The sequence below is a fragment of the Hippopotamus amphibius genome, chromosome 12, assembly GCF_030028045.1.
Source record: "Hippopotamus amphibius kiboko isolate mHipAmp2 chromosome 12, mHipAmp2.hap2, whole genome shotgun sequence".
Classification (NCBI taxonomy): Eukaryota; Metazoa; Chordata; class Mammalia; order Artiodactyla; family Hippopotamidae; genus Hippopotamus; species Hippopotamus amphibius.
The window spans coordinates 81,090,533-81,104,748 of record NC_080197.1 but is presented as its reverse complement, the minus strand read 5'-3'; the positions used below and the strand labels follow the sequence as shown (position 1 = coordinate 81,104,748).

General features: G+C 55.7%; 1 protein-coding gene across 2 annotated transcripts in view; it reads right to left on the bottom strand.

Moving 5' to 3' along the window:
- Window positions 1-6,416: 6,416 nt before the first annotated feature.
- CACNA1C (calcium voltage-gated channel subunit alpha1 C) overlaps window positions 6,417-14,216 on the bottom strand; it is a 475,916-nt gene continuing 468,116 nt past the window's right edge. For both annotated transcript variants that reach the window (XM_057703176.1, XM_057703175.1), the window contains one exon: window positions 6,417-13,784. In XM_057703176.1, coding sequence (XP_057559159.1) covers window positions 13,482-13,784 — 303 coding nt within the window. In that variant the 3' untranslated portion in view covers window positions 6,417-13,481. The remainder of the gene's footprint in view (window positions 13,785-14,216) is intronic.

Genomic DNA, 14,216 nt, shown 5'->3' with positions numbered 1-14,216 from the left:
GGTGGTGGGCATTGTTACACAACAATTAGAATGTACTTAATGCCACTAAAAATGGTCAAAATGGTCAATTTGTGTTACATATTTCCACAACTGGAAAAACACCCAAAGTGTTTGTTAAATACTCCAAACTTCAAGTTTAATAATTGGTCACTGTGAACACATGCAAGAAGACAAACCCTGACAATTTCCCAAATTAAGCTGATAAAGATGCAAAGCATTTTCCTCTTCTGTTAAGGCGACGTGTCTAAACCTCCGGCGCAGTAGGCGGTCCTCCGAAGGTAGCTGGTCTGTGCTTTTATTATTATATCATATATATTATATCAAATTTTTTTTTTGGCCACACTGTGTAGCTTGTGGGATCTTAGTTCCCTGACCAGAGATTGAACCCGGGCTCCCAGCAGTGGAAGTGTGGCGTCTTAACCACTGGACAGCCAGGGAAGTCCCTTGTTATTATCGTAGATAAATTCTGGCGATAGGTACCCTGGGGAGGGCAGTGGATGGAGCAGTGGTGGGCTGCAGGAAAGAAAAGGGAGTGCTCTACTCCTTCTGGCTGCAGTCTTCGGAAATTTCCTGGCAAAGGTATAGAGTACAAAGATTGCCACAGGGCTCCCAGAACAGACAGACACACCCAGAGTTGCTGAAGCCACTGTTCTGTTCATTCTTCCCCTTGTCCATGTGTCAAGTCTAGTTAGTCCTCGCTGTAAGTGATGGTCTATGCTGGACACCACGGGCACTGCAAACCTGAGCAGGGTGATTCCTGGCCTCCAGAGGCATATCAAAGCAGAGGAGATGAGAGATACACGCGTGATGATAAGCAGCTGGGTGTGTCCCCATCTGGGCAGACTTTGTCCTGGGCTGAACGTGGAGAGAGACAGGACCACGTCCGGGGGGTGTGTGTACTGGCAGTCCGACTCATGCAGACTCCTGGGATGTGCCTGGGTGCCCAGTACCTGCCCTCATGTTCTGACCCTTCGCCCCTGTCTTCTCTTCTCTCCCCTCCCGAGGCCGGCCGGAGTCCTCCCGACCCAGAGCGTCTGAGGTGATGGCTGCGGCGGCGGTGGCCACCCTGATCCCTGTGCTGCACTCGGTGGCCGGTGACAAGTCTGGCTACTATGTGGGGCGGCAGCTGTGGTTCGGCCTCATCGCCATGTACGGAGTGGTGGTGTACGTGGTCCGCATGCCCTGGGCCCTCGTCCACGAGGACTTCTGGTGCCACGGCAACATCACCTACCCCTGCCTGATGGAGTGCTTCGAGAGCCGCTTCAGCAGCCCCGTCGTGGGGCTGTGGTACTTCTTCTTCTTCATCTTCCTGGCGCTCTTCTTCCTCATGGAGTTCTTCATGGCCCAGTTCCGGCACAAGCAGATCAAGGCCAGGTCGGTGGAGTCGGTGGTGGGGGACATGGAGGAGGGCTCCATGGTCGGCATCCAGGAGCTGGCGCCCTCCCCGAAGACGGCTGCCCCCAACTTCCACCGGGAGAAGATGCTGCTGCTGCTCTACCTGGTACACTTCCTGCTGCAGGTGGGCGTGCAGTGCGTGTTCCTGTTCCTGCTCAGGTACCAGCACCTGCCCCTGGTCAGCCAGGACACCATCCACTGCAGCACCGACAGCTGCCCTGGGCCCTTCCCATGCCTCATCCGCGGCTCCACAGAGAAGCGGATGTCCATCTACACGCTCATCACCGTGTCCGTCATGATCGTCCTCTTCTGCTCCGGCTTCCTCATGTACAGCATCCACCACTACCTGCTCAAGGGCCTGCCCAGCGCCACGTTCTGGCCCAGCTGACGCTGGCGGGCGCTGGGTCCCTCCGAGCTCTGTCTGTGCAGGGCTTCCTTCCACGGACCTTCACTTTCCTCCCCCACAAAATAAACGTGTGTTCTTGTGTACTCTGCCCACAGCCCCGTTCCGGTTGTCTAACTGGGAGTGGGGGGATGATGCACGTGGTGACAGGTCCAAGGTCCTCGCCAAGGCCCTCGCCAAGGCCCATGATACAGAGCTTCCCGCCTCGCTCTTCCCGTGTCTTCTCATTGGAGGAGCTGAGAGCCGTGAAGATCCGAGGAGGTTGGGGGGCCTCTGGGATGTGCTGTAAACGCAGAGGGCAGAGCTGCAGCCCCAACCGTGATGTCCCCACCAGCGTGATGCTCCCACATCACTTAGGTGGACGTGGTTGGGATTTGCCCCTCATGTAGCCTCGGTCCTGAGGCTGGCTGTGCAGACAAGGTGGCTCCCAGAGACTTTCCACCCCGATGGCCATGCCTTTGTGTAATCCCTCCCTTTTGAGTGTGGGCAGGAACCAGTGACTTGCTTCTAACCCACCAGATGCCACGTCTGTGATTATGTCACTTTATGTATCCATGGAAGACTCTCCCTTGCTGGCTTTGAAGGGAGGGGTTTTGTGGGCAGGAGCACGGCAGCCTCTTTGAGCTTAGGGGGGTCCTCAGCGGACAGCCAGCAGCAAAACGGGAACCTCAGTCCTGAAACCGAGTGAGGCCCTGTGGGGCTCCCTGGCACGGAGGGCTTTTTTCCCCCGTTTCTTATAGGCAAGGCTCCAGCCTCCATGACCTTCCCTGAGTCCAAAGGGCAGATGTGAACAGTTGCTCATCAGGGGAGGAGCAGCCAAGAAACACACTGTGGCAAGATGAAACGGACCACGATTAGGACACAACCATCTGAGACCCTGCACACACCCTAATCTTGTCAGCCATCCCACCCTGGAACCATTGTTGTAGAACCTCTCGTCACATCCTCTGGGGTTGGGACACAGTTTCTTGAGGCAGGAGTCCGCTGTGCCCCCCTTTGCCTGGCAAAGCAATAAAGCTATTCTTTTCTGCTTCACCTAAAACTCTGTCTCCGAGATTCGATCCGGCACAGGTGCAGAGAGGCCGAGCTTTCAGCATCAGTCCTACAACCACAAAGGAACTGAATTCTGCTAACAACTTGAATGAACTCAGAAGTGGCTTCCTCCCCAATCAAGCCCCCAGATGGGAACACAGCCCAGTGTGCCCTGGATGGCAGTTTCAGGAGATGGCAGGGGACCCAGAAACTGTGGGATAATACACATGTTGTTGTAAGCTGTTAAGTTGGTGGAACTTGTTGCACAGCATAGAAAATGAGCACGCTGACGCCGGGGCCCCACATGGTACGGGAGCCAGCAGAAGCCAGATGGTCTCAGCTTTAATGCATCTTTGGAGACGTGCTTCTCTTCCATCCCAGGACACAATTCTCCTTTACTCTCTCCAGTAGCCGGCCCAGGCACAGTCTAAGGGGCTTGTGCCAGGGACGGAGGCCACCGCTGCTTCTGCCCCTCCTCCCTGGATAAGGGAGCCCTGCATGGCCAGCCCTGGAGAGATGCTCATGCTCCTGAACGACCCATCAGTTCTACACTGGTCCCAGCAAGGCAGGACCTGAGGGCCCAGTGCCTTCAGTTGCACATATTGCCACCGATGAGTGACCTTGCTGGGCTCAAACAACCCCCCAGGCACGAAGCCTCCAGATGCACCTCGACTGCCACCCTAGGCTGGGCACCTTTGTGCAGACTGTGTGCAGGGCCTGTGCACCCCTTAGAACCTCAGCTGGGCTGTGGGGAGACCACAGCCTGGGTGAGGCTTTGCCCAGTGTGTTCTCGGTGTTGCTAGAAGAGGGGTTACCCCTGGGGCATCGTAAGGTGGAATCAGAGCCAAGCGTTTCTGCCTACTCAGCCCTCAGAACAGTGTTGGGTTTGTAGTAGGAACTCAAGAAATAATTTTTGGACCTTGGAGTAGAAGCACGTGGTCTCAGAGGATCTGGGCCTGTTTCTGGGGCTTGTGGGCAGTGGTGACACGGCTCTCAGGCAGGTTCACACAGTTGGAATCAAGGTCTGGCTTGTGTCACAAGCAGGCCTCTTACCCCCACTATCCTGGGCTCATCTGGTTGCAGGTGCCCAGTGGTCAGGTCTGTGCCTCTTGTTTCAAGGAAAAGATGCGGGCTGCTCAAGTCTTCAGCTGAACCACAGGAAGGACTGGACGCAGAGCGGTCAGTGGACAGCCACGTGTGAGCATTTACTCATCCAGGTGAAGACTATTCCAGGCAGAGAGACAGGTGAGGGCCCCACAGGGGTTACTGGTCAGGTTCAACCAGGGGCAGAACCCACTCTGGTCATTTGAACAGGGAGAGGTTAACACAAAGACAGGCTGAGTTGTCAGAGGTGGTTAACTACTTACAGGGGTCGAGTGAGGACTCTCGGGATCTGGAAGTGTCGGAGGGCAGCTTCTCCCTAGAGGGCCGAGGGCGCCTGGACAGGGAGGATGGTGTGGCTGCACCGGGGTGAGCCCCCCCACTCGGGGGGATGGGGGAACCGGCCAGAGGGTGCAGGGAGCCGGCTCACGGGTGGGTGCTGCGGACCCCGCACCCCCAGCACTGGCTGCTGCACCGAGAAGCAGCCCATTGGGAGGAATTCCCTTCTTTCCCCCACGGCCTCCCAGGCCCTTCCAGGGCATCTGTTCTGTCTCCCGACAAACCTGACCTCAGGGCATCGGCAAAGGAGAAACGCCACAGGGTCCAGGCCGAGGTCACAAAGCAGGGGGAAAAGCACGGCCCTAGGGCCGACAGCTGGCTTGGCCCACCCCCCAGGCCACTCAGCGTCCGTGTGTGCTCCTAGCACATGGGAACGTCCAAACCACAGTGGGCAGCTCTGTGTTCCCACCTCTGCCCAAGGAAGGAGTGCGCACACGCTCCCCAAAGGGGGACCGTCCCAGCAGCAGCCCCGCGGGCTGGCCGCGTTCAGCACGTCCAGATTCAGCCACGGCTGCACGGGAATTCTGTCACCTGGTGACTACATTAGAAAGGAAAGTATATACAAGGAGTGGTAGCCAATGAAAAACGCAGGTGCCTTTTATTATTAGCTGGAAAGGTGTCTGACTGTGTTCAAAGTGGGGCTCTGCAAAGGCGGGGCTGATCCCCTCACGCAGCTCATGGGCAGCTGAGGGTCTTCCCGCCCCACTTCCCGCCGCCTGACGTCTCGGGCTGATGTGTCCAGGTGGGCCTGTGAGAGCAGGGGCTTGAGAGCCTGCGGAGCCCACTTACCCGGCAAAGCGAGTGGAAACGGAGAGAGATGGAGATACACGGAAAGAAGGCAGGAAAAATCAGATGCAGGAGAGAATGTGTCCACTGGCTTTCCACCGCGCAGCAGTCCTGCCCCCTAGTATGGGCCCGATTAATACCAATTCTCTGGGCAATCAGATCAACAACCACGTCCCCTTTGGGGGGAGAAAGCAGGAAGTGGGCAGAAGCAGACCTGAGCGGGGAGGGGGTTGACCAGACCTACACGACGACCCCGGAAAGCAGAGCAGCAGGGGGGCTGTGGTGACCGTGGTGACCGCTCCCAGGGTGAGGCCTGGCTCCTTCAGTCCCACCTGACGAAGCAAGTCTCCGGTACGTTTCAGCTGGCTGCAAGTATCATTCATAAACTTCGGCGCTTTCATTATTGCTGGTAAAATGACCCCTCGCTGCTGACCACGACCCCAGGGCCCAGCTTCTGCTCCGGGAGCTGGATGAGCAGCCACCACCCATGTTCCTCTCCTTCGAGCCTGGACTCCAGAGCTCGGGGTCCGGGTCGGGGGGCAGGGTTGGGGTGGGGGTGGGGGCTCCAGCAGATGAGGGAAGAGGGCAGCCATGACCCGCAATTCCCAGAATGGACTCAGTAGTCCATGGGGATAATCTCCTAACTGTATCCAACGAAGACATTATTTCTGGGACGAGTTATTTTTACATGGGAAATTATTCTGGAAGGTTTGTCTGAGTCAGTTTAATAATAATAATAATGAAAATAAACAATAACAGACAGCTTTGCATATTTATAGCCTTCAAAGTACTTTTTTTGCTTTATAATTGTTTGACCACACTACACGGCCTGCAGGGTCTTAGTTCCCCGATCAGGGGCTGAACCCGTGCCCTCGGCAGTGAAAGCACCGAGTCCTAACCACTGGACCGACGGTCAGGGAAGTCCCCAAAGTACTTTCATATATTAATACCTGCTCTCATGCCCCGCTTTTCTCCCCCTTCCCTTTCCTTCATTCATTCAAAATGAATTTTGTGCCTTCCCCGATTTTGGGGGGGCGGGGGCAGCCTTGTCTTTCATGCGTTATCCATTTAATATCTCCTATGCTGTCCCTTGTCAACCTTTGACCATTTTTCTGTTAACCTCTTCACTGGAAGGAAGACCTGGGTGATGAGATGAGTTGCTGAAATGAGGTCAGAGACCATCCCTGGGGTCACACTCCCCGCGTTCCCCAGCCCTCCTCCCCTTTGGAGGATGAAACCATCGTCTGAGGGTTAGGTGTGTTTCTGTGAGTCTAGGAAACGGGACGAGGAGGCGACAGGGACGACCCGACTGAACCAATGTAGACATTGTTAAGAAATTTATTTGCAATTCTTGTTTTTTGGTTTTTTTTTGGTTTGTTTTTTAAATAACATCATTCCTTAGATAAAAATGCAATCTTACAGGAATATACATAGCGTCTCACACAGAGATGGCCCTGAAGCTCTTCTTGATTCCCTGGTCTTTCTCGAGGTGAGAAGGGACCCAGGTGAGGCCGTGGACCCAGGTGATTTGATGATTACAAACTGTACAACAGTATTTACAACTCGAGGCTGTGAAGCCGCGGGGCCCGGAGGGAGGTGTGGGGGGCGCGGGGTGGGGCGGGGGGAAGGGCGCTGGGGTGTCGGCAGGGGAGCCGACTGAGAGCAAGCATGATTCACTGGGTCGGGGGATGAAGGGGGTCCGAGCTGGGACAAGAGGCGAGGCGGGTGGAGGGGCTGTGTCTGGACCCTCCCGCACGGAGGACCCTGGCTTGGTAGCTTGGGGGCATCAACATAAAACAGGGAAATTGTGAGACTGATAGTCACTCTGGCGCTTCGCTGACGGGGTGCCCACCGCCCTGACTCTTAGCGGAGGTGTGTTTTCCGCAGGTGGTTCTTGCTGCTACATCACAGACCTGTCCAAACCTGCTCGTGCCTTGGACATCCGGGCCTCCAGAGCCAGACCTTATTCCCACCGGGCTCTGGGAGAGCAGTGGGGGGTGGGGCAGGGCTGGAAGCGGGTCATCAGGTGGGAGGTCACGACCGGACTCCCGGGGGTGGGTGGGATGCACGCGTCGTGCAGACAGCAAGTGGCCTCTGCATCCGGGTCTCTGGGGCCGCCTTCTGAAGGAGACCCTGGCGCCGGATTGTTTGTTTACACCATCTGCCCTTGAGTCCCAAGTTCAGTTTTCCCCTTTCAAACCTCAGTATGGTTTCTCCACGGTGGGACGACTTGGGGGAGGGGGCTTGGCACCCAGTGACTGGTCTACGGACAGGAGCCTCCCCTGTCCCCTGCTCCTGGCTTTGGGCCCTGAGGCCCGTGCCCTCAGGCGCTGGGGCAGCGGGTGGCAGCCGAGTCCGGGCCCCCTTCTCCCTCATCCTGGCTCACAAACCCGGGGGCATTGAGAATGGTGGAACAGGAGCCTCCAGACCACACCGGGTCTAGGAGTCACTGTGCCCACCTCCATGTCTCCTACAGACACAACCCTCCCCTAAAACAGACAAACTCTGATCCCAGAGCAGCTCTGATGTGACCTTGGTGAAACATTTTCTCATGCACGAGTCATCCCAAGTGGTGAATTGTTGTAAATGTCAGATTCATGTGGATTAAGTGTCATGCTACCTTTCCAGAAGCCGAATCTGGGTCACACTACTTATTCAGAAAACTGGGGTGCCTGGACACCTCACAGAGGGGAGGAGACACTTGTGGCAAGGCAGCCCGGACCTGCAGGAGGCTGTGGGTTTGGCTGGAGCCGCGTCTAAGCTCTCGTTCAGTTCTCTAGTCTCCGTCTGGTGGTCCCTGATGTCGGGAAGAAAGGGAATGCCGTGGACAAGCCTACCTCTGACTCTGCTCTCAGGGTGCAGTGATTTGCCCAAATCGGCCTAGCGGTATAATTCAATATATTCGGCCGCAACCGCTAACTCCCCTTCAGAGACCCGCGAGGAGACACCAGGGAGCCTCAGGGGCTTCACCACTCGCCTGCTGTGCACCAAGTCTCCTAAAGTCACGGCAGGAAAAACGATTTTAGGAGTGGTGGTATTTTCTCCATGAAGAGAAATGATATTTAGTTCACAGTAGAATTAAGTCCAAACGGCCCATTTCTACGGGAAAGCACCTCTGTTCTCCCTCCAGCCAGCCCTCTGAGGGGAGGACACAGCCATGCGCCTCGAGCTCAGCCTGAGGGCCAGCGCCTGCCCAGTCAGGGTGTGTGTGTGCGTGTGTGAGTGTGTATGCACGTGAGCGTGCGCCAGGTGTGTGTGCGTGTGGGGTTCAGGTGTCTCTCCGACAATGCAGAAACCCGGCAGAAACCCATTTACCAGATAGTTTGCTATCTGGCCCCACAAAGCAGTGCTTCGTTGCTTTGGAATAAAAATAAATAAATAAATAAAGTTAAGACCAGAAATGGCTTCACAAAGAAACTGTTTCAGAACCTGTCCACAGGGCCCCCCTCTCTGAACCGGGGGAGGAGGGAAGACAGGAGCCGGGGAAGGGGAGGGAAACGCACCCTGATGTGGGCGCAGCTGCCGGGAAAGCCAGGCGCTGGCTTCCCGCGGTGACCTCGGGGCCTCTCCACACCCCTACCCCCCACCTGCCATCCTGCCAGAGGCTGTGGCCCCCACGTGGGAGGGGTGTCCGCAGAGAGCGGGACAGGGTGGCAGATACCCCACACGGCCAGAGAGGATGGTTTGGGTGGGAAAACAGTGCCAGAACACAGTTTCATTTTTCCCTTCTTCCAAAGTATTAATAGATCTTGAGGCCTCAGCCTCTCTGCTGTCCCGGCCATGGCGGGTGGTCACACCTGACACTTCCTTCTATAAAATGGGAGCAGACACACAGGGGGTCGAAACATGCCCCCTTTTGCCCCCACTTCCCTTCAGTTCTGTACTGGCACTTTCCACAGACCAGAGCCTGGTCTTTCAAAAAACAGACCTGGCCTGGGCTCTGGTTTGACTGGGGGCTTGGAAGGTCGACACCAGGTCGCCCTGCCCTTGGCCTCCTTACTGACTGTTTCTGACTCTCAGACGGTGACATGTCTACCCTTCCAGGTCTCTTTCTGGGGGTGGAGATGCCACCACCAATGTCCTTAGCAACACCTGTGACAATGGTCTGACGAGGCTGCAAGTCCTGACCACCGGCCTCCTCCCTGCGCTGGTTTAAGCTCCACTGTGTTTCTTGGCCTTTGGGGTGGGGTACTATTAACTGGTCCCTGGAAAACAGCCCCCACCCCCTCAACAGCCTCCAAGCTCCTCCCTTTCAGGTGTTCTTCTTCCTCATCCGCCTTGGAGGGTGTGGTGCCCTCAGCTGACAGATGGGGAGATGGTCTGGGCGGAGGACAGCCAGGAGGAAGTGACGCGCACCTCGGGACGAGCCCCTGGAGCTTGGAAGCCAGGGCCCGGAGGAAGATAAAGATGTGGTAAGGAAGACCCTCAGGTTCCAGTCAAACCGAGAAGATGAGGGAAGGGACTGGATGAAGAGCTTCTGAAGCAAAGCAGAGAAAAATTCATGAATCGAGCCGAACTCTGGGGGAAAACTCTCCATTTCAACCCAAGAACAAAAAAGGGGTGGAAGGGGGTGGAAAGGAGACAGCTGGGAAAGGAAGCCAAGCTCGTGAGTAACTGTGAGATCAAGGTGGAAACAAGAGGCCAGCTGTCAGGGGACAAACTCAAATCAGCTTCACCGAACCCCAAATCTACACTCAAGCCCTTCGGGTCCTCACCGTTGTGGCTCTTCTCTGCTGCTCAAGGGTTTCAGCAGACTTGGTGGTTCTGCTTTCCAAGGTCATGGGAAGGTTCTGTTTTGGGTGCAGAGGTGGAGGCCACGCTGTGGATGAGGCTCATGAGAACAGGTGTCACGCGTCTGTCCCGCACTAGCTGGCCCTGAGCTCAGGCCCAGAAGACCCCTCCCTGGACGGGTCTTCCTGACAGAGAGAGCTGACGGCAAAGGAGAAGCATGTCCGCAGTGTGCGTGGTGAAGGTGGGGATGTCCTTGGTAGAGCCCTGGGAGTGGCTGGCACAAGCCCAGCATGTGCCGGTGGGTGAGATTTGGTGACGCAGACGAAACGTCCAGGAGGAAACAGAAGGCGGTAAGAGAGGGCCGAGTGTGTGCGGGTGTGTGTGTGGGGCCAGCTAAGAATCCACATTTCTATCCAGGGGCCAAATGCACAGCAAGTGATGAGGAAATTGACATTTCCATACGCGTACCCTCCTCTATCTTGTAAAGGCCTGCTCACCACTTTCAGTTAAACAGTAAAATGAATTACTAAGAGTGATCAGATAAGGGAAGAATGTCTCTCACTCTCAGGGAACCCCCTCAAGCCTTTGTTTGAAGCCCTTTGCACACAGACTTGTTAAGTGACCATTAACTTCAACCTGCAACCAATATGAGAATGCAAATTGCGACCTTAGTCCTGATAGGAATGGAATGTCCGGCTCCTACAAGTTCCTGTTAGGACCCCCTACCATGTGTGTGACCCATGACAACCCCCTCACTCTGTAACTGCCTGTGACCTATAGAAATTTGTAGCCAATCAGTTTGTACCAATTATAGCTGTATGTTTTAACCTACATAAGGAGAAGACTCCCCTGAAACGGGGCCCAGAATTTTGGAGCGTTCGCTCGTCTGGGTCTGCCCGCTCAATAAACCTGAGTTCTCCAACTCTCCGAGTGTGGTGCTTGGTTTCTCGTGGGATCGGTTTTCCTGCAACACAAGAACTGGCTATCAACCCCCAAGGGCTCTGCTCTCCATCAGAACTAAAATCTTAACGGCTGTGGCAGACATTTAGGGAAACGGGACAAAGGACCTGAATGTAATTTCCAGAAGACCCCAATGGCACCGAGGAGGAGCCCAGAGACTGGAAGGGCTGGGCTTGGAGGGACAGAGGGCAGCCCTTGGGTGTCCACTGTGTTCACCTGGGGGCGTGAGCATCCGTCCATCACAGGAAAGCTCATTTTCATGGAGCAGCGGGCATTGCCCACCTTTGACTTCTAAGTTGCTCATGTGAGTTAGTGTCAAGAGGGGCTGAGCGAGCCGGGGGCCGGAAGAGACTCAACGGGGAAGGTCTGGATGAATGACTGGGTCCTGTCTCCCCCAGTTCGGTCCCATTTCAAAGATCACTGTTGGAATCTGTTTGAAGGACGCAACACCCGGGTGGTGTCCAGGTGGATGCAAAGGGGCAGAGAGACGCCCCCACAATGCCTCTGGCCCTGCCTTTATTGTGAGCTCCTGATGCCCCCCCACCCCATCCTGGTCCCTCTGTGGCTGCCACACTGCGAGGGGTCAACCAGAGGAGACCCCGCTCCAGGGTGAGTGGAAGGTGAGAAGCGAGCAGGACAGACTTGGCTTTGGATGGACAGGATGTCACCTGCTGCCAGGCTCCACCCCCACTGTCCAGTCGAGGACCCCCTCCCCTCCACCCTTCCGGTCAGTGGACACTTTCCTAAGGAGAACTTGTGCCAGCGGGGCCTGGGGGGTGGTGGTGAACGGCAAGATCAGCCACCTCTCCAGGGGGAAGCTGACGCCAGCTGGTGAAAAAAGAGGCTGGTCAGGGCGCCTGACGGCCCCTCACCCTGTGGGGGCTGTCCCTGGAGAAATTCCAAATCTGAGAACTGGGGCAGAGCAGACAGTCACACTGGAATAAGATGGGTCCTGGTCTCTCAAAGCAAGATACAGACATACCTATTGCCCGGTTTGGGGAAAACTGAGCAAAACAGAAGCGAACACAAGATATGCAAAACAGCGATGCCCAAGCCTGCGTTGGGACCCACATGGTGGTGCCAGCACTTGTCACACAAATGAAAAGAAAAGCCGTCCTCTTTCCCCAACCACACGGAGGAAAGCACTTAACAGCTCAAAGGTAAAGCTTGTCACACTCCAAATACAAAATGATTTACTTACATGCAGCAAATATACAAGAAGTGGATTCAAAAACAAACTCGATTCCTTATATTCGCTTGGCACAATTGCAATTCAGTTTTAAAAAAATATTTGTAAAATACTGAGACTGACCTGAATTCAAGTATAACGGTCTCTTCAGCAGAAACACCATCAATGCAGTAAAACATTACACGGAACAAATCGAAGCAAAACGCCTTCTGAGTTTCTCCGTTAAATTTCTGTGTGGTTTTTTAAATACAGTTTTAATGCCAACACAACTCACAATTGTATTTTTAAAATGAATATTATTGCATTGTTTTTGCATATCTTGTGGGACAGAAAACGCAGAGTTACTGATTCCTGTTTCAGAAGCAGAGACAGTGGTTTGTTTTTGCTTTCAAACAGCCCCAGATTCAGAGCTCCCCACAGTAAAGCCCGAAGGGGAACTGCGGGCGGACTGGTGGCCGGGTGCCCCGGGGCTGCAGACCCGGCCCGCACCTGTGAGCGCACACACACGACCTGCCGCACACACGGCGCACACACTCGCAGAGACCCTGTGCGTGCTTCCTCTCTCAGGCACCCACTACCACACACGTTTGTGCAAGACCCTACCAAGTGCACTGCTGATCACCTTTAAATTATAGAACCAAACCAAAAAAATCTTGTCACTATCTGAGGAAATTATAACAAATCATCGGGCGTACACAATGGCTGGTAAAACTCTCCTACAGCGGCTCTGTTGAATCCTCTGTAGGAAAAAAAACCATGACCGTTAAATAATACAACAAAACTGGACCCGATTTACATTTGTGAAAGTGAAAACAGTAAGGTGGGTGGCTGCAAAACTCTGTAAACACTCTTCTTCCTTCCCTTTCCCTGGGAAAACAAAATTATTAAAAAACAAAAACCCCCAAATGAAAACTGCAACATGCTGTCAAGAAAAATGTCAAATCCCAAAACACGAGAGCACTGGACAGACGCTCAGCACAGCCGGTCTTGTCCCAGCGGGCGCACCTGCTCCCCGGCCCCGATCGAGCTGCGCGGCGGTGGCCGTGGCCAGGCAGGGGGTGGGGTCCAGACACACGTGGTGCAGGTGGCGGTGGCCGGCTGTAGCGTGGAGCTGCAGCGCCCTCCCCGGCTGGCTTCCTCCTCCCCGGGGAGGGCCGGGTCCTCCTTCCATCTGTGAACGCACAGGGCCTTGGCTCTATGGGGACAGTGAGGCTCATACAGAATATGTGCAAAATGAGTTTTTTTACAAGCAAAGTCGAAAGACACCCGTTTGGCATAGGGTCCTTTGGGTGAGGGTTGGGGGAGCTGAGGCGGCCACGGGGCGGGGGGGGCCCTCCCTGGTACCCAAGCCCCACCCCCACCACCCCCACCGGACACGGACTGCGGCTGCTTCTCTCCTGGCCACCGACGCGGTCTTGTCCCCACAAAATGAATGAAGACGCTGTTCCGGTTAACTCCAGGTCACGAGAACAGTGAGGCACTTCTGAAACGAACCCATTAGGAACATTGAAACAAATAAAAAACCCGGCGTCTCTGGCCCGGCTGCTACAGGCTGCTGGCGAAGGCCCTGCTGTCCCGGGGCTCCTCCCCGCCCTGGCGGGGCTCCGGGCTGGGCGCCCAGGCCACGTCCTCCGCGCCCCCCGCTCGGTCCGGCCCCGGGTCCCTGCAGTTTGCACACGGGAGCAGGGTGCCGTTGGGGCTCTGCCGGGCGCCCCCGCTGAGGATGTTGTCGGCCGCGCTCTCCATCTCCTCGATGGTCATGTCGCAGGCGTCGGCCAGCTCCTGGGTGGTGGCCTCGAGGAACTTGGGATCCTGAGCGAACTGCCCCAGTCCTTCTGAGATCAGGACCTGGGGGGAGAGACCGCCAGGCCAGCGTCACTCCCGAGCCCAGCTCTTCCCTGGGGGTCGGCGCAGGGGATTCCGACTGGTCACTTCGGGAAGGGAGTGTGTGTGTACCTGTGTGTGTATTTGTACATGTGTATACATGTGTGTATGTGTGCATGTGTGTGTGCTCACGCACTGGGTAGAAGTGGGATGGAGTGCCCCTGGGGCATTAGGGGCGTGTGGGCCAGAGGAGAGACCTGGGACAGGCACACTGTCATCAAATGCTGGCGCACGGAGGCCCCAGGGGCCCTGGGGGTTCCCAGCTCCCTGGCCCAACCCTGCACCCCAGAGCCCCCACTCCGGTGACTCGCTCCAGGAAACCTTCAGTCTCCTGCGCTGACACGTGGCCCAGCGCTGCTGGCTGCCTTTCTGCGATGACGACCCCAAGGACGTGTG